The sequence below is a fragment of the Merops nubicus genome, unplaced genomic scaffold, assembly GCF_000691845.1.
Source record: "Merops nubicus isolate BGI_N331 unplaced genomic scaffold, ASM69184v1 scaffold9232, whole genome shotgun sequence".
NCBI lineage: Eukaryota > Metazoa > Chordata > Aves > Coraciiformes > Meropidae > Merops > Merops nubicus.
The window spans coordinates 1-23337 of record NW_008595597.1 but is presented as its reverse complement, the minus strand read 5'-3'; the positions used below and the strand labels follow the sequence as shown (position 1 = coordinate 23337).

The window sequence follows — 23337 nt, the reverse complement described above, 5'->3', positions numbered from 1 at the left end:
CAAAAAACTGGTAGACACAGTACTTCAGAGCATGGTTTAGCCATCATGGTAGTGTTGGGTTGACAGTCAGACTTGATGATCTTAGAGGTCTTTTCCACCCTTAATGATTCTATGATTGCTATGTCAGAATTATACTGAGAGCTGAGCCAAAAAAAGAAGCAGTAAAATTAAAGAATTACATTAATGCCTTGAATGTTGTGCTAAATAGAATTTGACTGTGGCCAAAGAGAATCTTCTAAGGAAAAAGCCAACCAAAGCCCCTGTAGGACATTCTGTGTCTTTGCCACAGTTTAGGGTCAGGACTGCCCCTAGACTTACAGTCTCTGTTAAACCCTCTCCATTCCCACAGGGGAAGAGAAAGGGAATAAGGGAGAGAGATTTATGGATTAGAAAAGTAAAACAGGTGGATTCTGGAACTGGATTCAGGAACACACAGATCAGGATAGAAGGCAGAACGGACCGAGTCTTCCTCAAGACACTGGCTGTTGAAGAAGAGAACTTGACCCTCACAATCCCCCAGCTTTATGCTGTATAACTTTATACATGTTATACAGAATGGACTCCCGGAAAGGACCCATTTCTTGTCCCTCTTAGCCTCAAAGTCTCAGAGTCATTGCCAGTGAACTCCTGGGAAACCACCTAAAGCCTCAAACTGCTTGCCTTCTTGCCAAAGCAGGATCTTACAAATTATTAGGCCAAGAGTTTGGAATTAGCCCTCCTGAGTCAGATTTCTGCATTCGATGCTGTCTACCTGTTTCATCCTCAGCAAGTTACTTGGTGTCCCTATTTGCACTGAATCCTATTAAGAGAGCTACTGCCGTGCAAAGCCCTAAACAGCAAACTGAGGAACCTTAATACTGGGGAGCAATAAGAAAAGCTGCAGGAGGAGCACCTTTAGTAGGACAAGATAGTGCTTTTGTACACCTAGAGAGAGAAGAGTGCTTCAATTATAAGAAGTTTGAATGTACATAAATAGAGAATTAAAACTGAAGATGAGTTGTTTGAGATGAAATGAGTATCTAGAAGGAAAGGATATAAACCAGATCAGTTTCATTCACTCTCAAAGGGGTAACGTGGCTTGATTCATGTCTCATTTAGCTCAGAGACTCTTGGCGGAACATGTACAGTCTAAGTTCAGACAGTTATATAAAAAGCTTGTTGTAGCCTATGCCGTTCTTCAGAGAATAAACACAAATATCCTGGGGTGGTCATCTGAGTCGAACAGTGGAAGCCTGTAGTGCCTTGTCAGAGCCCTGTGCAGACTCTCCAAGGCAGACTCTTGGCACCATGTGAAGAACATGACTATCTGCTGGGAAGCAGGGATTGCAACAGGTAATTCTCAGGAAGTGCTGCAAGTGACCCAGGTCTTTTTATTCCTTGGTGCATCTTTACCACCAATTATTTGTGTTCCCCAACATGTAGTTTCCCATTAACTGACCTCTATTCTCATCTTATTCAACCATCACTGGATCTCAATTAAAATTTGAAGTGTTAGATGAGATTGTTGCTTTTCGGGATGAAGTACCGTGATGGTTCTGTTTTTTTTCAGGCTGTTGCTGACTGTCAGTAACACAGTCACCTTCCTACCCTGAGATGACTGTGCATATTTAAGAAGAAGACCTCTTGCTGTGAGGGGGCTTTAGCAATGGTCAGAGCATCTCTTTGCCCAAAATTTTCCACTACTGAAAAAGCTCTGATGCTTTCCTCCTAAGATTGCCATGCCAGACATGAAATTGCTCCTCTGCAGGGTCTGCTTAATTCCTGTCTCTGATGTTTTTCACCCTGCAGGTAACCTGGAGCAAGCCAACGAAGAGCTGAGAGCAATAATTAAGAAAATCTGGAAGCGCACCAGCATGAAGCTGCTGGACCAGGTGGTGCCTCCAGCAGGTGGTGAGTGCAGGATCTTGTCCTGGTCTCTGAATCTTTCTTTTTCACCACCTGGCATGTCTTACTGCACCTCATGATCATCAGGTGAAATATGGGGGACAAAGGTTCTTCTGCAAACTATTACCTGTATTTTGTCAGGCTGAGATCTGTTTCTGCTTGTACTAACATGAATATCATGTTCTTACTGCTTAGAACTCAGGGAAGAAAGAAAAGGTGCAGAAATAGGAGTTAGAAAACTTTATCCCTAGATCTTGCCTCAGTCTGATCATAGGTATTTGCTCCTCTGGACATTACTGCCTGCTGGAGGCAAAGGAAGCAGGCAGAGCTAAGTAGCTCCAGGGAAGATGATGTGGACTTTATCTGACTGCATAATAGATATGGCCTTACACTCAAGTTGAGGATGCAGCCCCATCTCATAACTCGTTAATATTTAGCAAAGCAACCTTTGCTGTGGCTATAGCTCTTTTTCAGTCATGTAACTGCTTTCTACTATGGTACCTGTCAAATACTTATGTACCTGGAGACATTCCTCAGCCATTCTGAACTGGTGTAATAGATTGCTGTGGGATTCTATGCAGCATCCTTGGTAGGCTGTAATTACCAGGCTTCTGGATTACTCCTTCGCTAGGTTTCTTGAGACCCTGGGTGTACTGGAATCCAGTGTGGCCTTCACTGACCTTCCAGGTGGCTCCAGGGACTATAGTACAAAGCAGCACTTGGCAGTTGGTTAACCATTGCAGCCAGATCCTGAACCTTGCTCAGCCTGCTCTGAAATCAGTGGAACATGTCTTATAAAATTTCCAGTGACTTTGTAGAAGGGAGGAGAATTACCTGATAAAATCTTAGTACACATTTTGGCTGACCAACAGTTGGTATTGAGTGAGAACACAGCAACAACCACATTTCTCAGGAGGGGTGATCCTTTTGGTTCACTCATACCCATGCTAGGCACAACCGGACAGAATTTCAATGCAGAGAAGGGCCAGATGAGTCCTGGGATGGATGGTCAGTCAGACACTGTTGGTGAGCCCAGACAGTGAGTATGTGTGGCCCCAGGCTACCACAAGACAGAGCAGCATGACTTGACCCAGCCTGGGAGGCTGCTGCTATAGCAAGATCCTATGTGGTAAACAAATACCAGAGACTGCAGAGGTTAGAGGCACTTCACCATAAACAACATACATCCAGAAGCACGTAGTTATAAGGTTTCTCTCCCAGAAGAGCCAGCCTATCCAAATGCCACGTGCACCTCTCCTTCTGGCTACTTCCATAAAGCAAGTTCTGGCTGTGGAACAGTCCCTTCCTTCAGCCCTGCATGCTGATGCCATAAAAATCAGAGATGTGCTGTAGAGCTTAGTGGTGCTGCTGCACATTGTGAGGTGCATAGTAGCAAATACGCTGTTGAAAGACGGTTGCTTATCTTTTACTTTTTTTTTAATACCCCTTTGCAGATGACGAGGTGACCGTAGGGAAGTTCTACGCCACTTTCCTGATTCAGGAGTACTTCCGGAAGTTCAAGAAACGTAAAGAGCAGGGCCTGGTGGGCAAGCCCTCCCAGCGCAACGCGCTCTCCTTGCAGGTGACAAGCGGGCACAGCGCGGATGGGGGTGCTACAGTAGAGACATTTGAACCCAGCTCCTTCTCAGCCATTCTGGGGCTGCAGTGGGCTATCCCCACTGGAAAAGAGCTTGTAGGCCCTTTGAATTGCCACATCAGTCCTTTTGGATAAACATGTCTGTACCATGGGCCATATCCCTTAGCTCTGGAGGTGGAAGGCACGAGTGAAGTATATCCCCAGTTTATCAATCTGCTGGTAATATTTGAAACTTGAATTCCTTTTAGAGAACTGGCATGAAGTGTCCGGCAGACATTTGTTTGTTATCACATTCTTTCTACACTTTCTTAGGGGATTCCCTATACCAGGGTCATGGAAAGCATGTTGCCAGGAGACAAAATCAGTTAGAAAGCCAAAAGCATACCTGGATGCCACAACCATCCACTGTCAGGCTCTAAGAGCTGGGATCCATTTGCCACTGTGCTGCATGATCAGTGGGTGGACTACCAGGCTGTGAGAAAGACTGAGAAAGCCCCACTGACAGTATAAGCAGCAGCATTCATGTCCTTCAAGTGTACAGTAAGGAAGAAGGGTGATGCTGGAGTTCCAGCAAGCTTAGAAGTGCTGTGAGACAGGCACAGATACAGGCAGGTCTCAGCATACCCACAGCTTACCTGCCTGGACACACTCCCTGGAATGGATCCCAGTCAGTGAGAGGTTTGAGGACTGTCCAGGTCCAGATGCCAGAAGTTTAGCTATTAAATCCATATTTAAGCTGCTGGTTAAAAATAGATTTTCAGAGGCACCAAGTACATGGTGCAGCTGGAACTGTGGCTGCTGTAGGGCTTCTGGTTGTGGATCTGAGAACTCAAAGTTGAAAGCATGCAGGTTTGCTTAGTCTAGCCTGTGAATTTATGTCTATGTCCTGTTGTGATGAAGCCAGGGGACGAGCAACAAACATTCCTGGGATGGATTGCTAAGAGTTTCTCCCTCTCTCTAGGCTGGAAATGAAAGGGCAGATTTGCTGGTGTTTTTCTAGGATCTGGGGATGCTATATTAAGTAAAAGGCCTTCACAATGCTTAGGAAGGAATAGCACTGCTTTTGTTTCTCACATACCCACTCGGAGATATGAAGCTCTATAGTTTGCTGTTTTGCAGGCTGGTTTGCGCACACTTCATGACATTGGGCCAGAGATCCGACGAGCCATTTCTGGAGACCTGACAGCTGAAGAAGAGCTAGATAAGGCCATGAAAGAAGCTGTTTCTGCTGCCTCTGAAGATGACATCTTCCGGGTAGGTGCTGAGCAAGTTTACAAGAGGCTAGACCAGTAGCTGAGCTTAGAGCGCTATTCTCCTTTATGCACTCTTGTATTTTAGCTCAGCCCTCCTTGTTTTCTGGACCCTACTAGAAAACAGAGTGGTGCACTCAGGGTGCCAGGTCCTGAGATATTTGCACAGCTTTATCCCATTTTCTACTCAGTGGAAGTTTCCCTCATGAATGCTAAATAAAATCAGAATGGGGTGGCCAAAGAGTGTGAAGAATGTATCAGTTCAGCCATTTTACAGTGTGCAGAGCAGCGTCCAGGGACACCTCAGTGATTTGTTCACTCCTCCTTTCAGTAGCACAAGTAGCAGACTTCCAAAAAGTACATGAGAACCCAACAGAGCTCCTATGGAAGGAGGAAATTTTCCGAGCAAGTCTTCCTTCTTTAATTCCTGTTTCTTGTAATTGTCTCCTCTGGTAATATTTCCTCTCCTTTGGCATTTTCCTTACAGAAAGATGGTGTCAGTCCCTTTCACTACTCATCATCTAAATGGTACATAATCAGCTCATTAAATCTTTCCTCATTTGTGCCTCCAGGTTTCTGGTGCTCTCCTCAATTTCCCTCTCATGTCCAGAAGCTGCTTTGCAACAGCACTGTGAAAAACAGAGCACTTACCTGTTTCTTGCATCTCTACCCAGTCCTGCACTCCCAAAACTGGTGGGACATGTAGAAGTACCTTTGCCTCACCTATACACCTGGCCAGTCCTCTGAAACATCTTTGAAAGCTAAATCTTTCTTAGCCTGTGTGTACCTAGTCCCTTTTACAGAGAAGTCCATGCACTATCCTCTGAAAGAGAGAGCACCAGTGCCAACACGCACACTTCAGTCCTCACATGTTTTTTTCCTTAACAACAGGCTAAGCAGGGAACAGCAGGGCCCTTGTACATCTTTTCACTCACAAAGGGAAAATCATTCCTGTTTCTCTGACAGAGAGCTGGAGGCTTGTTCGGGAACCATGTCAGCTATTACCAAAGTGATGGCAGGAGTGCGTTCCCCCAGACGTTCACCACCCAGCGACCTTTGCACATCAATAAGTCTGGCAACAACCAGGGAGATACGGAATCTCCATCTCATGAGAAGCTGGTGGACTCCACCTTCACTCCCAGCAGCTACTCATCTTCAGGCTCCAACGCCAACATCAACAACGCCAACAACACTGCCCTGTGCCGCTTCCCCAGCCCACCCAGCTACCCCAGCACTGTCAGCACAGTGGAAGGCCACGGGACTCCCTTGTCACCCACCATACATGTGCAGGAGGCTCCTTGGAAACTGCCTTCCAAAAGGTAAGTTTCACAGCAAAGCATGAATCAAGGCACCAGGCGCAGGCACATGCATGCAGACATCAGAGCACTGCTGCCTAGCTGAAGTCACCCACCAGACAGTGCCCAGCCTGCAGCCTGGACTGAGCCTTCTAGCCCTCCACTTGTGCCAAAGCCCACAGCACAATAGATAAGTATCAGTTGACTACTGTATAGAAGCAGCACTCTTACTGACCAACACACTTGATTTCTTTGGGTTTTATCATGAAGAAACCTCGATAAGATAAAAGGAATGTTATTTGTCCCTCTGTCACAGGCAGCTGTTTTACCAACTGGTAACTGAAAGAGACTGCAGTTCATCTCTTAAGCACCCAGTAGGGAGCTTTGGGGAGGTTAGTGTTTTTTCATTCAGTGGGTCACATCCCTACAGAGGTCACCAAAAGCATCCTGGGATGAGGGAGGCTAGGCTTTCAGAAATGCAGTACTGTGCAAAGCCAAGAAAATACCCTTCTCTGGGCAGCTTTCATCCTGTCTACACACAGATGACTGATATAGAAGGAGTATCATCTTTATCAGTGGGGAATTTTTTTAGAACTTTTTCTAACTTGCAGTAACAGCAGGAAGGAGCTGGAAATTTCTTTTCAGTGCAGAGAGTGGGCAGTGTGAAAAGGTGCAGAAATGTTGCCCCAGCAAAGGACAGAAAAGGACAGTAAGACTGAGGAATTTCAGTGGGTGCAGAATTGCCCAGGTAAAGAGTCCAGTGGTTTTTCTATTTTATGCCTTTCTGATGGGAGACTACAGGAGCTGCACAATATGTGTTACCATCTGCTCTACCACTTGCTGACTTGTGCTGATGTGACACTGCTAACATGGTGTTCTTTTCCCTCCTTGCTTCCTTGGGCACCTTCCTTGAATTAGGACGCATTACTACGAAACACTGGGACGGTACGTGTTCTCCCTCATGCTCTCTGGGTGTAAGACCCATTGTTAGTCCCACTGAAAATGCAAATGCCCATTAATGCTGAATATAAGCTCTTCTTTTTGGTGTCAGTAGGGCAGAGAAAGAGGTCATGATCACCGTGACATTTCCAGTAAATAACCCAAACTGAGGGCTTTTCTGCCCACAGGCAGGTAGTGATGCATGGATGTTTCTAGCTGGTTTCTAGATTTGGATTTTTTTTAGAGTTTCTAGCTGGGGTCACACATGTAGGCACTCTCTGATCACAGCACAGTCAAGTACACCCTGGCATGTTCATGCAAAAATTCTGTATGATTTTGCTAAACACAGACTTGGATAGGGGCAGCTGCCACATACTGATCTTCTCCCCTTTGCACCTTAGCAGTTTTACTTGCCTCTCATCTCAGGAGCAAGGTCACTCCAGCAGTGTCCTACAGGCTGTTCTATGCCATCCATACGCACATTTCTCCCAATGCTTTTTGCTTAAATCAAATCATGTCTCCTATCCAGTCCCTGAAAGATGAACAAACCTGCCACACTGCTCTCTTTTGCAAATGCTAGTAACAGGCTGACATTGGCTCCAGTATCTCCATGTCAGTATCTCAAAGATTCACACTACCTTCAGATTTTACATTACTCCTCAGAAAACACAAACTCAGAATGCAGTGAAAAATGAGGGCCAAGACATGAAACAGAGGGACAAAGAGAAGTCAAGAAGGGAATTGTGGGCTGCCACACTGAAGGGTTTGGACAGATTCTACAGAATTCAGCAGAAGCATTCTGCAGTTAGTAATGAGAAGAGAAGGGATCAAAGATGGAAAAGACAGCAAGGAATGAGTGCATGAACAGGAGGCAAAGGGGAGAGATGGTGCAGAGCAAGGGATTTGAGAGGCAGAGCCCATACACCACAGAGCTGAGAGGGTAACTGTTAGTGTCTAGGAGGCTTCTCTGAAATTCCTAACTAAGGCTTCTGCAACAAAGGAAAAAAGCTGGATTTCCAAGAGCCCATCTCAGATTTTACTTTGAGTTCGGTGAATTATGTCATTGGAAATGTGGCCAGTGTGATGTGCACTTTTATAGAGTACATGTAGTCACAAATGACAATAGTATGTTTACAGTATTGTTCAGCATTGATTTAAGAATCTCTTCCTCTAAAAGAGGACACAGACAAAGGTTGTTGCTTTGTATCTGTGAACTCTACAGCTCTGTTCACTGATTTTTCTATGATACATCTTCTACATTATAATAAACTGAGACAGATGGAGCCTGTCATTCTTGTCTTTATAACAGGTTGTCTTCACCATCTCCATATCTTGACTTGTCTTTTTTGCTCATTAGCTCCAGTTCCAGAGACAGCCAGCTGGCAATTGTTTGCCAAGAGGAAGTGTCTCAGGATGAGACTTATGATGAAAATTTGAATGAAGACATTGAGTACTGTAGTGACCCAAGTCTGCTCTCTACCGAAATGTGAGCTTTGCAGCTTTAGTCAAGGTGTTTGGGTGGTTCTTTAATTAAAGGGGGAGAGGTGGGAAGAGGTGGTGTTTTCCTACAAAAATTTCTATTTATGGGATAAGGCCAGAAGACTTTAGTCAGACAACTGAAATATCAGAAAGTATTTTTTTTTTAAATGCAGTTCAGCCCTGAGAAAAGGTTATCTTTTACCTAGGATATTCCTTCTCCTTTGAACGAGACATCTGGATCTGCAGGGCCTCCCCCCACATTCACTTCTACAATCTAACGTTCGCAGATCTCATCTTTAGAGTGTTGTCTGTCTCATGGTCTCTTCTTACTGCTCCTGAACCAGTTACAGCTTGAAGCTAGCTCACTATTGCATCTATTTGATAGCATGGTTTTCCTGGCTTCCCAGCTGGAAGAGGGGTTATTTGGTCCACTGTCAGCAGCTTTTCTAGAATCCCTCTGTTCTCCTTTCCAGGCTTGCATACCAAGATGATGAAAACAGACAACTTACTCCACCAGAAAATGACAAAGGAGAGGACACCAGGCACTCTCCGAAGAAAGGGTTTCTGTGCTCCTCAGCACTAGGTAACCTCCCAGGGTGACATGTGGGCTGTGCTCTCCTTTGCCTCAGCTGAGTTCTCGCATCTCACTGGAGGAGTCCCAGTGTGCGTGGGCATGGGTGTTCCTGTTTGCTGCTGCATTTAGCCTGTGACACCAGGAATCCCACAGCACACACAATCCTGATCGTGCATGTGACTCTGCTGAGTTTATGCTCAGTCAGTAGATGAATCTGGGGCTGTTTGGATAGTCCATGTGATCAGTCCACCTTTGAATTAGGGGAGTTTATCTGAGCAGTGTGACTCTGCCAACAATCACCAGGGAGCCACCAAATGGGCTACCTCGTATATGGTGTTCTGTTCTCTGTGTATTCAGGAGAGACAAAGGAGAGGCTGTCTGCCTGACAAGGAAAACAGCGAATTTCACATTAAGCTAACACAATGCAAATTTGCTTTCTGCTCTGATTGTACCTGGAGATTTTCAAGTGCTTGAGCGTGCAGACTATGCACAGGTGCAATCCATGAATCACAAGAGTTTATGAAAATATGAGGACAAATGTGAGAGTCTAGAAGAAAACAGATTATTTTTCAGCCTTTTTCCTGAGTACTGGTGTGGAGAAAAGGACATTTAGGGGAAAAAATAAAAAGAATCCTGTATATAAAATACATTTTTACTAAATGAAAATGACACACTAGGTAGTGTGATGGTTAAGGTGAGGCTACTGAGTCTTCACTCAGATCCTTCAGGATGCTTGTCCAATTCAGTACTTTGAAACTGTTTATTTTATTTCAAAACTTAAAAAATTAGGCCATAACAATTTCTATATTTATCTGTAAGGCCGAATTTGAAGTCAGTCCTCAATAAAATGTTTCATTAACTAAATTCTTGGGAATATTTATACAGTGATGTAATACTCATTTTATTAGTGTTTTTTTTTTTTTTTCTGTAGAAAGAGGAAATACTTTTTATCTGCATTGTAGCATTTGTTCTCTGGCTTATAACACGTTTCCTCCAACCCCTGAGAGGGCCTTTTCTCAACAAACCAATATTACAGACACTACTATTTTCAGAATTCTAATTTTCTCTCCTTCTTAGGAAAATGTCAACAGGATCAAGAAGTCCACAAAATATTTTAGTGTGCCATACATCTCTATCTTTACTACTCAGTTAATTTGCCATTCTTCAGAAGTAAAGCCTGTGCAGTTGCTCATAAGCATATTTTGCAGTACTTTTAAATTCCCACATAGGAAGTACCTTTCTCATGTTTACAGAAGTAAAGTTTAATTTTACAGCAAGTAAAAAATATGACTGTTTCAATAGCTTTTCCCAAATTTTTTTTTAATTTTTAAAAATCTTTTTTTTTCTTCTCTATAAATTTTGAAAATGATTCATGTCTCTATAAGCACCCTTCCTTCCATCAGTGAATTCAACCACTGATTAATTCACTTCCTTATGATCTTGCTATAGACACGACCTCGTAAACCGTGGTATGTCTGGCAGGCTGATGTCACCTGAGCAGCCTGAAAACCCCTCCTGCATGTTGTGTACAGTCAGGCACATCACCAGAGCCTCAGCTGCCATCACCAGTCCTGCTGAGGACTTTACCTGAAGCAGAGAGGTCTAAGAACACTTCTGTTGCTTAGGAAGCAAATCAGCTGCATGGCATCTACTAGGACAGTGTTTTAAAAGATCAAAAATAAAAAATTGTCACCCAGAATTTTGTCTTACTTGGAAGGTAGTGTTGGTTGGTCCATGATACTTGACTGATTTTTTTAAATACAAATCCTTTGGAACTGGCAAAGTGTTGAGGGAAAGTGGACACAGCCTGAAATGTGAGTGCCTTTGTTATGCATTCAATGGGACTGCACTAAAAGAAATTGAAAACAGATTGCCTGTAGTGTATTATGAGTGACAGACACAGTTTTGTGTGATTGCTGTTGCAGGTCGAAGAGCATCTTTTCACTTAGAGTGTCTGAAAAGACAGAAAAACCAGGGTGTAGACGTTTCGCAGAAGACAGTTCTGCCATTGCATCTGGTACACCATCAGGTAAGCACTGATTGCCACAGCAGGCCCAGCAACATATCTGAGACCCTACGACCTGCAGTGCTCCCCACTGCATCTCAACTGACTTTTAAAAACAATTTGAGGTAGTTTCCTAACCGTATCAAAGGTCAGATTTTTAGAAACTGCCATCGTGCTCATTCCTGTTTTCAGGACTTTTATCATTCCCAGAGGAATGCTACAGGAACATGCCCTTTAGAGTCAGCAGAATTATAATTTTCTGATGGCCATGAAAGTTTAAAGTAAAAAACTAGCTAAAAGATAAAAATAACTACCCAAATTGCATGCTGCAGTACAATTACACTGGCTTTGACTGTAGTATGCATATGAATAAAATGTGCAGGGTCTACTTTCATTTTAATTAAAGGTAACCAGCAACTGTAATGAATCACTTTAAAATATAAACTGATTACATGTAATTAATCAGCTTCTTAAGCCCTTTGTAACTGCATTCAGTAGCCTAACAAATGTATGCTTAAGCACGTACCTAGATGATTAGCCAGCTGTCATAGTCCAAAGTGGATTTCTGTCTTTTAGTTTGATGATGCCATGTTTTGTCACCATAACAGGAACAGGTGCAGATGGCAGTGCCAGCCGTGCAAGTGGCACCCTGCTCTATGCAGTCCCTGAGGGCAGGGAAAAATGGCCTTCCTACCTTCTTAGGCTGCCACAGGGGCAGATGATGCCATGCAGCAGGGGGAGGAGGAGTGAGAATTCAGAGCAGAGGGGTGAGAGTTGAGCATACTTAAGGCTCCCTGGCTTTTCTCACCTTCACTCTCAGCCAGTTATCTTTTAAGGATCGAGTTCTAGAAAGCAGGAGTCTGCAGAGAATTACAGCTGCGGCAGGAACGACCATCAAATGTGTCAGAGCAGGGAGGAGGAGGCAGGTAACAGCTTCCCATATTCCCCACAGCAGCAACAGCCCTCCTGAAACTTCCTCCCTTCCCATAGCAGGCCAGGCAGAGGGGACAAATACCTCCCACCCTCTCAGCCCACCCATCTCACAGAATCACCTCCCTTCAGCCTTTACAAAGAGGACAGAGCTACTTTACCCTTCCTCATCCCACCATGCAGCTCCAAATCTAGAGGGATGGGGCTCTACCCACCCCAGTGTCACTCAGCCAGACTGAAGGGTTACCCTGAAACAGGCATCTGGCCTCCAGCTGACAACACTCAGCAGCATTCAGATGTTTATAAAAATGTTAGCCTACGACACTGCTTAAAACCAGAACATTAAGTGGAAAGCTTGCCTCTGCTAAGTGCAGTGGATTTGGTTGCTCGTGAATGCTTGAAGGGGTATTCTCACAAAATATTCATGCATCTTTTTTTGTATATATATGCAGCTGAATCTCAAAGCAATCCCTAAGAGCTTTTTTCATCTTGCTCAGAACCTCACATTTTGGATCAAACACCTTGAATATGTTTCTGTTAGCAAGGTGAAAAACTGGTTCAGTTGTCCATCCTGACAGATCTGGGGCTCTCCTTGAAGTCTTGGCTCTTTAAGGGATGTGCTGAGGCCATCACAGCCTGTGGAGCATGACTTATACATAACAATTTTTAAGGGCTTTCTTCCTCACTGAAATTTGATACAAGCCTGACATCTAATTCCTAAGAAGATCTTGGTAAGGTGACTAATAATTAATTCTTCTGTTCGTCTCTCACTGATCTCACCATCACAGCATGGTTATCAGTTCCCAAGGATGTCACTGACAGACTCAGCTTTGCTTAACTTTAGATATCTCCAAGTTAGCTCTCTAGTTCAAGCCAGGCAGTTCAGTCCCACTGTGGTGAACAGAGGGAAAGAGCATCTCCAAAGGGCAAGTACAGTAGCGTTTTCAGGCAGGTGCAGAAAGCTTGTTCATGCCTCTCTACACAGTTAGCTTTAGACTAAACGTAAGCCTCCAGAGAGCTGAAGCTGGGTAAAACTAAGCCCAGCCCAAACAAGAGGATTCTCTGCAACATAATCCATGTGCTTTATATTTTCTATGCATTTATTTCGTTGCTCATACTAAGCAGCAGTGAGCTCTGTGAGATGAACCTGCGACACTGATGGCATTGCTTATGGAACAAGGCAGCAGGCATCATGAATAAGGCATCAGATCAGTCCTGTGCAATAAGGGGCTTCTTGAGAAAGTTGTTATAAAAGGAGGCGGGATGACTCAGAGGCTGTGGGTATGATTACAGGAAAGACTGGACGGCTCCAAGTATAATCCCCAGATATTGGTCCTCCCACCAACAGCAGATGCCTTAAAATCCAGTGGTGGATTTATAGTTATTGCCAATTGCAGATAAGTCTAAAATGCACATCTGGTATCTGTTCAGGTTCCACAGCAGACACTTAGAGAAAACACAGCAACTGGCAGCAAAAGCTACCAGTACGGGTGGCGGCAGTGGTGGGGAAATGAGTTGGTGCCTCACCCACTGGAGGAGAGGTGGTGTTCCTGGCAAGGCTGTGGGGAGTGGGACTGCATCCCTCCTGTCAGCCCAGTGGCTCCAAGGCTGGAGAATTGCAGTTGTGAAAGTTTCCAGTCTGGTGCTTGGCACTAGCACAGGATGCACCGTTTCAAGGAAGGCTTGCAAAATGACTTTACAGGAAACATCCAAACCGTTCCAGCAGATGGCAGCTGCTTTCACAGGCCTTGAGATCCTCCAGTCCGTTCTTGGGTGGTTTCTCAGAACCTCATTGTTCCAGCAGAGCCGCTAAGAGTAAGCTCTCACTGGTCTTGTTCCTCCTCTGTCCGCAGGCGTTAGCGGTGGCCGGCCTGAGTCCCCTCCTCCAGCGAAGCCATTCCCCCACCATGTTCTCTCGGTTGTGCGCTACACCCCCCGCCACACCCTGCAGCCGTGGCTGGCCGCAACAGACCATCCCGACCCTGCGTCTCGACAGGGCAGAGTCCAGTGAGAAGCTCAACAGCAGCTTCCCCTCGGTGCACTGCGGCTCTCGGTACCCCGACGACGGCTGCAGCAGCCCCCGGAGAGCCAGGCCGGTCTCCCTCACCGTTCCCAGCCAGAGCAGCAGCAGCAGCAGACAGTTCCACGGCAGCGCGAGCAGCCTCGTCGAAGCGGTAAGGCTGCAGAGACGTGGAGGGCACGAGCAGTGTCAAGGCCAGCTAGAAACGTGGCTCTAGGAAGGGCGGGGCCACAGATATACTGCTGCCTGCAATGCCAGGAGTAGAAGAGCCCATCTCCAAGCAGGGATTAGCAGCATGAATGGGAGGAGAAGGACTGCTGGGGAAAATACAGCGGTAAAGGGGGTTGTGTTAGGGGTGAGACAGGGTTGATGATGCAGATTGCTAACATACGTCTTTGTCTCTGGTTCTCTATGTGCTTTTGAAGGTCTTGATTTCGGAAGGACTGATGCAGTTTGCTCAAGATCCAAAGTTCATTGAGGTCACAACCCAGGAGCTCGCAGATGCCTGTGACATGACGATAGAAGAAATGGAAAATGCAGCAGACAACATTCTCAATGGTAACAGCAAGCAGAGCCCCAATGGCAACCTCTTGCCTTTTGTTAACTGCAGGGACCCAGGGCAGGACAGTGCAGGAGAGGAAGAGGAAGAGGTGCAGAACCCGGATTGTAGAAAAAGTCAGGAGGAGCTCAAGGACAGCAGGATTTATATCAGCAGCCTGTAGTTGCCAGGGCTGGAAGCGATGCTGGTTTTTTATTTGTTTCAATGTTCCTAATGGGTTTGTTTCAGAAGTGCCTCACTGTTCTCGTGACCTGGAGTAACCGGAACAGCGTTCTTCATTCATTTCTGTTGGGACGAGTCGCAGAGTTGGGTGGTGTAAGAAAGATTTTCAGGAGCGGATATAACCCCAGCACGTGTCCATGAAGGAAGAGTGAGGAGGAGGAGGAAGAGGAGGAGAGCCAGCTCCCTCTTTTTTTCAGTCCCTGCACAAGGAACGACAACTGCCTCTCAAGCGTGAAGGGGATCCTCAGCTTCCTGTGGATGGCCCTAGCCAAAAGGACCCTGCGCCAAACGGGTGTCTTTCAACATTGCTTGTAAAAATCATTTTGCACATATTCTGTATGAGCCTCACCGTCTCCATAAAGCCAAGGCCCTTTGATTCAGAAGGAGAGGAGGACTTCTGCTGTGGATTCCCATACCGCGAAGGGGAGGAGGAAGCAGAAGAAGCCCAAGGATGCCCAAGGGGCAGGTGGCAGTGCTGCCCAACCCTGCCGAGACTCCCAGGCAACGGTCTCTGCCAACTAATCCAAGCTCAGGCAGCCACTGCTGCCAACCAATCAGAGCTCGAGCAGTCACTTGCCAGTCAATCCGAGCTCAGGCAGTCTCCTGCCAACCAATCCGAGCTCAGACAGACAGCCGTGCCAGCCAGTGGGAGAGTGGGGAGCAGGCTCTGTGGCAGGGCCGAGCCCATCTGCGCCACACTTGCTGAGGTGGTGGTGGGCTTGTGTAGATCTGTCCTTTTTTGCAGTTTGATATTTTCTTGAAAGCATGTTGCAGTTTTTATTTTGACCTTTTTTTTTTTTTTTTGAGGGAGAAGGGAGTGTTTACAATGTTTTGTAATCACCTACCTTTTTGGTTTGGTTTATTTTCACCTTTGCAAATGTTAAATTGGTTTGATCATGCTGTATTATTTAAACTGGGTTTTTTTCTCCATTGAAATCGGTAGGAGTATAATGATAGACGAGTTTTGCCAACCATTATGTACACCAAGAATTTGTAATTTTATTTGCTAGTAATTGAAACTTCCTTTTTTTGTTGTTGTTTTATAATTTAAAGATAGTAGGCAATGCACTTGATATAGTCTTGCACATTTGAGTGGCTGATTTGGGTTCTTTTTAGTGCTAAGTGTAGCTGTGAGTGTGGGAGCAATACCAAGCGAGTGTGCGTGCGCGCCTGTGTGTAAGTGCAGGCAGTTCTCCACGTCCTGGTGTGAGCTGCAGGAGATCTGTATCCAGGGCCATCCGAATGCAAAAACAAACCACTGTCTCTGCTTTTGAAAGGGGAATCAGTAACTCTTTGCATTTTCTGTTCCACAAGATATGCAAAAACAATGCAATAATATTAATTTTCAAAGACAATTGTAAGTTGTGTTGGCATTAAAACTATATAGAAAAAAAAATTGCGGGGGTGGGGGGTAACAAACAAAAAAAAAAAAACAACCAGAAGGCGTTACGCTTCGATATATTCTGTGTGATGTTTTATTGCATTGATAGTGTTTCTGTTGAAGAAACCATTATACTTGAATTCAGGTCAGTTTCAGTACTTTTCAAATATTTTTTTAAATGAATTGCAATTGTGCCAAGCAAAGACAATGAATTGAATTAAGTTTGTTTAAAAAAAAAAAAAAAAAGAAAAAAAGAATCACTTCTTGTATATTTTGCTGCATGTCAAGTGAATCATTTCGTATTTGGAATGTGCCAAGCTTTACCTTTGGACTTTTAAGTGCTTTTCTACATGTGGTTGGGGAAAGGGGTACTATTTTTTTTCCTTTTTTAATTTGTACAATGAACAAAGTGTACCTGGTGTAAGTAACTATTCTGCAATCCACTGACAGGTTGAACGTTACTGATTTTGCATATCTTGTGTTCATTTTCCTTCTTCTCACTCCCTTCAAACATGCACGATGACTTTATTGGTAGAGAATCTTTCTTCCTGAGCCCGGGGCATTTTCTTCAGGCTTTGTTCTCTTTCCTTTTGCTCAGTTTCTCTAAAGGTCTTGTCCCACTTGAGGATGGCAAGACCCTCAAGCCCATTTGGCAGATCCATCCTACATATTCAGCTGACACCAGCAATTCAAGGAGCAGCAAAAAAAAAAAAATCTGCTTTCAAAATTATTTTATTAAATAGCTAACCCTGATTAATTATAACAGGATCATGGGATAAGCAGACGTGAGAGGCAGAGTTATCAGCAAAGTAAAATTGTCTAACTCTGGTCTGGACTGAAAGCTGAGGGCAAGTGAAGGAGAGAGCTCTGGACCGTTGCTTAGGAGAATTGCCGCAGTCTTGTCAAGATGCAGATGTTACGTGACTTTTTTGTGTTCCTATGCACGGTCTCATCCCTCTTCCCAGGCTTTAGTGGATGGGTCAGATTCTAAGTCACAAAATATCTGATGGCACAGCATGTCCCAGCCATATTTCCCTAGTAGCAAGTGTGAACCTCTGTTGACTTTTGTCACACCAATACTTGGCCCTAACCCAAGAGAGAGGCTGAAAAACCAGGCAGGTATTGTTAGATTTTATGCAACTGTTTTTTGTCTAGACAACTGCTGTTTTTTCTCCTTTCTCAAGACGGTCCACAAATTTGCAGATCAGTGCTGAGCTAGGAGGTGTGATCTGACTCAGAGCTAAACTGACATTCAAATCTTGAGCTTCTGCAGATGTCTGAGACTATCATCTATTGCATATGTTGATTACATTATTTTTGTAATGACCTTGGTTTTCTTCTTGATTCTCTGGGCTGTAAAGCAGAAACAGCAAAGGGTATTTTTGACGGTGCACTTTTTTCGGTGTAATTTTGAACTGGCCAGCAGCAGCTCAAGATACCGTGAAAAAAAAACAAATCCTTTTAAACTAGAGAAATATGAATCCATTTATACAACCCTCTGGCATCAAAGTCCTAATTCAAGATTTCCCTGGAGAAAGTGACCAGCTGAGGTCAGTCAGTCTCTTCATTTCCATCCCTCACGCCTGTATCGAGACAGGCACACAAGCTGTCTCCTTTTGAGAGTTTGTTGCTACTAGTGCTGCTGTGGTCCAAAGCTACTCAAAAGGAAATAATGTTGTGCCTGGCTGTTTCTGAGAAAGAAATTAGTATAAGGGCTCCCTATCTCATTTTCTTCCACTGGAAAGTTCATGTGACCCTCCTAGTGAGTGACAGAGGTGTGCTCCTGAGAAACAAAAGTACTGATCTAAATTACTGGTGGCAGTGGGCATTTTGGATGCTTGACAGCCCATGTCATCTTTTAGAATTTTTCTTCTTGTGAAGGAAAATGCTGGAAAGGATTACGCCCCACTCATTCCTGGGGTAAGCGTGACTGCCTCAAGGGTCAGAGCCAGGGAAACCCCGCTCTCTGCTGGAAGACCTCAGCTCCTGCAGAGTGGAAAACACGGCTAGCAGAGAATGAGGATGACTTTTGCAGTTTGAGGGGCAGGTGTTAAATTTAGTAATTGCTGGTGCCAGCTATGCAAGTTTCTCTTTCTGGGGAGATTGGCTTTTTTTGCTTCTTTTTTTCACTGGAGGTACTTCCAACGTGCACATTGTGACAGGCCTGAGCAAAGAGCTACTGCCTCCTTCAGGTGAGGTAGTGTCTGAGGGACGGTGGGGAGGCAGGGGCGGGTTTAGTGCCTGGAGTGTCCTTTTTTCCCGGTGTATGGGAGTGGATGGTGGGTCAAATCACTGTGCTGTGGATGGAAGCTTTGAAGGGAACCGATGGCTGAGGAGTGGCATGGAAGGAAAGGAAAGAATGGGGAAAAAGATCTGCTGTTTGCCACTGAGCATCTCTGACTTGCAAGAAGAGTACACTGCAGACTACAGACATTTCTTATAAAACAACAAACCTCCTCCTTGTATCACTCCTGCTCATTATTCCAGGCAGTACTGGCCAGCCACACCAGGTGCATTTCTTTTTTCCTTCCTTATTTCTTTGTGGCTAATGTAACGAGGAAGAATGTGGAACTCATGATCCAGAGCTGGAGTTTCATTATCCACAGACCTTTTCTGCATCATCTGCCTCTTCAGCTGGACACATGAACGATGATGGTGTAGAAGCTGCTGCTACTGCAGGGGTCCCACCTGTTTTATTACCCTGCCCACCACACCCCAGCGCGGAGGGACGGCCAGAGAGGCACCATGTACAGATCCGCATCTATTTCTGCTTTGTTTTCTGACTCAGAACCCTGCCCCTGATGACTACGACAATGATGACGACAACAACAAAAAAAGGGCAAATGCATTTTTTACATTTCTTGATAATTTCCAAAGCAATGTATCATTGCTTTCTTTAGACTGACACCAATATAACAGTTGTATGGGTCTCAGCCAGGCTCCTGTGTCTTTTCTGCCTGATAGTTTCAGATTGCTGTATGAAATGTATGCGCGTTTGCACACAGACACGATGGCATGAGGTGATGGCACCATGAGCCCGTGGGATTCTTCACCTGTGTCATAGATGAAGTTGAAGGCCTTGCTACATACATGGAGATGTGAAATCCCAAGCTGTTGGTCCAGTGAGCTGAAGAGAAGCAGCCCTACTGAGACAGAACTAAGTATCCTAAGATATCTATACGGTCTTGTGACTGTCTCTGTGGCAGGGGCAGGGTGGGGGAGAGGAACACCGAACAAGGAATTTGGAGCACAACAAAGTTGGTAAAATAAGTAGAATCCAGTCAGGGGCTTCTGGTACCAGTGAGATTTTAGCAGTTCCCATAATGAACACTGTAGTGCATGCAAAGAAAATATTCCAGGCCATCAGAAGCCCCTAGTTCCCATCTTGCTAACACAATGCTGGAGAGCACTAGAGGCCAAAGAGGTTGTGTTGGTGCAAAGAGTGTGGAAAACAGAACTGAGCCCAGAAAAACTTTATTATAGCTTTCCTCCATTTATTTTCTTCTCCAAAGGAGTCTAAGAAATGTAAATTTCAATAGCTGCACAGGGTTTATTTTTTTTTTTATCTTTTGAATATTGCAGAGTTGTAAAAGTTTTATTCTAGATTAGCAGGACCAGGGATCCAAAAGGCTTCCAATGGGATCTCAGTCCATGGAACTTTGCTCTCTGTTGCTGCTTTGTTTCTGAACAGCTGAAACCACTGTGCTGCCACAGCACCCAGAGAAGGGGCAGGTGAGGGGAGAAGCACAGCTGAGAGATATGGCCTGTCCTGAAGAAAGACTGGGCTCCAGTTGCTTTCAGAGAAGTCATTAGCATCACACTGGATAGGAAAAAAAAACAAAAACAAAAACAAAAACAAAAACAAACACCTCTTCTGGTATAAACTTTAGTGTTCTAGTTAAATCCTCCATTCTTCCCCTGCCCCTTATGGGGGACTTGATTTAACTGTTAACACTTGAGCTAAAAAAACAGGCTTTCTTCAGGGGCACAGAGCTTGACTGAGTTGCCTAAATGCGGGCATCTACCGCCACTTGAAATACCCTATGGCACTCTGCCCAGCCTGCAGCAGCTGGTCTAGAAAGGCACAACACTTCTCCAAGGCTGGTGCCACAGCCTCCACATGGATGGCAGAGATCTCAGGTGGCAGGAGACAATTAAGCAACTTAATCAAGTCCCTTTCTAAAGGGCTAATTGAGAGGAGCAGCACCAATGACTGATGTAATAAGGGAATCGTCATTAGCATTACCAAGGGCTTAGTCAGGCATGATCAGGAGCTCATCTGCACTCTGCCATGCTGTTGGTTTTCTACCCCATGTCACACAGACAGCCGCCACTCCCAGAGCCTGGAGTCCACCGTGCTCTGCCCAGCCCTGATGTTAGGCTGGGATTAGCGGCCGCATCCAAGGCCCAGTGGCGTCGGGGCAAGCCCAGATGAGAGCAGGCGTCACTCCACCCAACAACAGATTTTTCTGCCAGTGTTTGAACAGCCCCTTTCCCAAACATCTTCCTATTGAAGACAGACCCACTAACTCAGACACCATACATTACCTTCATTGTTCGGACAATTAAATACCTGTGGGTTTCTGTTGCATTTTGCCCAGCCAGGCAAAATGCAAGCTCTTTCCCAAACAAGCTGTAAGGCATCCTAAGCCAGCCTGCTCCCATCTCAAGCACCTAGGGAGACTGGCTTCCAAAACTACCTAAACATCATCAACTTTATGATTACTCATAGAAATTATTGGTTCAGGCTTATTCAGTCTTGACAGTTTGAATGTGGGAAGATTTCAGAGGAGGAGGAGTGAGATTGTAAATATCTCTTTGACAAACATTGCTGCATCACACACACACACATAAAAAAAGGGGGGGGGAGATACTTCTAAAACTGCCTTAAAAATCAATTCCGAATGATGGAATCTCCCTCCAAACAATTGTCACTTGGTAGAACATGGGAAAAGTCGCTTTGGGTGAATTCTGGCAAGAAGTGGTTGGAATCTAGTCCAGTTTCAGGAGTGAAAGTGTAAATTAAGAGCTGATCTCAGTCTAAATTCACATCAGCGCCAGTGACTGAGCACTGCAGGATCAAAACTGTCCAAGGTCTGGGAGGTACTCTGGCCTGCATCTGCATGGTTTGGGTCTGGCTGGCAAGGTACTGCATACTTGTATTTCCCAGTGACTTCAGGGAAGATGGGGTTCCTCAGCACCTCTTAAGTTCAGGCCCTGGAGCACCATTTCCTGCTCTGATCATCAGCTATAAATGTTGATAAATATAAGTGTTTTGCCTTCATTTGAATTGCCCAGAGCTGTAAAATGACCTCTCTCAAGTATAAATCGGTTCAGATATAAAACTCCTCTCCCACTCTTTCCTACGCTCCCTGCCCATCCTCTCAGCCTTCCCTTGCATTTCCACCCAAGCCCTTCCCTGTCTCAATTCTTTTCCTCCTCCAGAATTTTATATCTAGTTTTCATGAACCCACAGAAACGCTTTTGTAAATAATGCTGTACAGTTTGTAACCGTCATGTAAGCCTGTCATCAGTGCCAGAGTCCGTCTTGCCCTCTCGCACGTTTTAAAATCAACAGAGGAAAGTTAGAGTGAATGGCCCTTCAGTGAGCTATAGGGTCATCTCTGTGTGGGACAAATGTATATTCCTGTAAGATTGCATTTTTATCTAAGGAATGATGTTATTTTAAAATTGCTAATAAATTTCTAAACAATGTCCAGATTTGTTTAATATTGTAAATGTTATCAGAACTCCTTTGACATTGTTCCTGTCTCTCAGTGGTGGCTGAGAACTCAGACAGCTTCCTGCAGTCCCTTATTTCCCATCGTCAGTCCCGTTGCCGTTCATGGGCTCTCTCAGGTATGTAAGGGGCTGCAGAACTGTCTCAGACAGTCACAGCCTGCCCTGCTAAACAGTAACTTAGGAAATCCAACCGCTCTCTGAACTGTTGTCAGTACAGAAGTTCTGCCATGTCATGATGTCCGGAGTGTGACTCATGCATAACCACACACTTCTTAACATTTTGTCTGCGGGGTTCTTTTTTACTGAGCTGTACGCAGCAAAACTCAAATGCCCACAGCCTAAATACAAGGTAATTTGTTTATACACAAGCCAGAAAGCTAACGGGTTGATAATGAGTAACATATCAGGCATTTACTTCCGGATTGAACAAATTTGTTCAACCATGGTTATCAAGCAATTACTCTGCCATGCCAGCTGAGCACTGTATTTCCTGTCACAGCACTGTAAATCATGGTGTACTCAGTCCAAGTGCATTGGTAAAAGATTGAGCAAAATGATATATAAAGAAAAAAACCCGCAATGTTCTCCTTCAGTTATGGGTATGTATATTTATGTATTATTTTTTTCCCCTGACACGCACACAAAAGGCAGAACTGCAGGCTTTACTACTACTATTAATTAATGGTGTCACAAAAGAGTAAATTCCAGAAGGTGATTAAAACCTGTGGGCATGATCGGCATGACGTGTTGGAATGGCAGAACCATCATCAGAAACCTTGTTATCTCCAGGCTCAGACCAGCCCTCAGTTATACGTTTGCCACGGCAAAACCATATGAAACTGTCGTTCTCTTGGCTCAGCCAAAGCCCAGCAAAGGGTTCCGCTTTGCTGAAAGCTCGCTGAGCTGGAAACGTGGCTGAGCTCCCTGGGGCCGGCCTACAGCTTTGTGTGAAAACCACGAGGTGAAAACCATGGCAAAAACAGGTGAAGGCTGACAGCGGGTGCGCAGGAGTGCGACGAACAGGATGAAACTCATGCGACAGCCAAAACGCAGCGAGCACCAGGAACAAGTGAAAGGTCTCCACAGCCCCTTGGGATTGGGTTTTATTTATTTAGAATTATTCTATCTATTTAGAATAGCCCTATGACAGGAAAAATACAGCATACACCTCTAATGCTTTTTATTGCAGAGCTGCAGCAGGTTGCTGATGTCCATTTCTAACGCCCACGGTATTTAATGGAAAGTAGAGGTGTAGGGGAAAGATGAGGGCACAGACCTCGGGAACCACTCCATTTACTCGTGAACGCAAAGACAAACGCCGAGTAAAACTGGGTTTGGCTCCCTGGCGCTGCCCTCTGCCCACAGAGCTCTCTCCAGCTATGGGGCCACACCTCCCGTCAGGAGCCACCCGGGGCTCACACCAACCAGTCCCGAGAACCTCGCAGCAGGAACGACCGCCC

The 23337-nt window shown here is 45.0% G+C and overlaps 1 protein-coding gene across 1 annotated transcript in view; it reads left to right on the top strand.

The window, feature by feature from the left end:
• CACNA1C (calcium channel, voltage-dependent, L type, alpha 1C subunit) overlaps positions 1-14695 on the top strand; it is a gene marked incomplete at its 5' end in the record, with an annotated part of 107495 nt that extends 92800 nt beyond the window's left edge. Inside the window, 9 exons of the mRNA XM_008936103.1 lie at positions 1789-1890; positions 3339-3466; positions 4601-4735; positions 5698-6050; positions 8323-8451; positions 8918-9027; positions 10944-11047; positions 13807-14127; positions 14399-14695. Coding sequence (XP_008934351.1) covers positions 1789-1890; positions 3339-3466; positions 4601-4735; positions 5698-6050; positions 8323-8451; positions 8918-9027; positions 10944-11047; positions 13807-14127; positions 14399-14695 — 1679 coding nt within the window. The remainder of the gene's footprint in view (positions 1-1788; positions 1891-3338; positions 3467-4600; positions 4736-5697; positions 6051-8322; positions 8452-8917; positions 9028-10943; positions 11048-13806; positions 14128-14398) is intronic.
• Positions 14696-23337: the final 8642 nt, after the last annotated feature.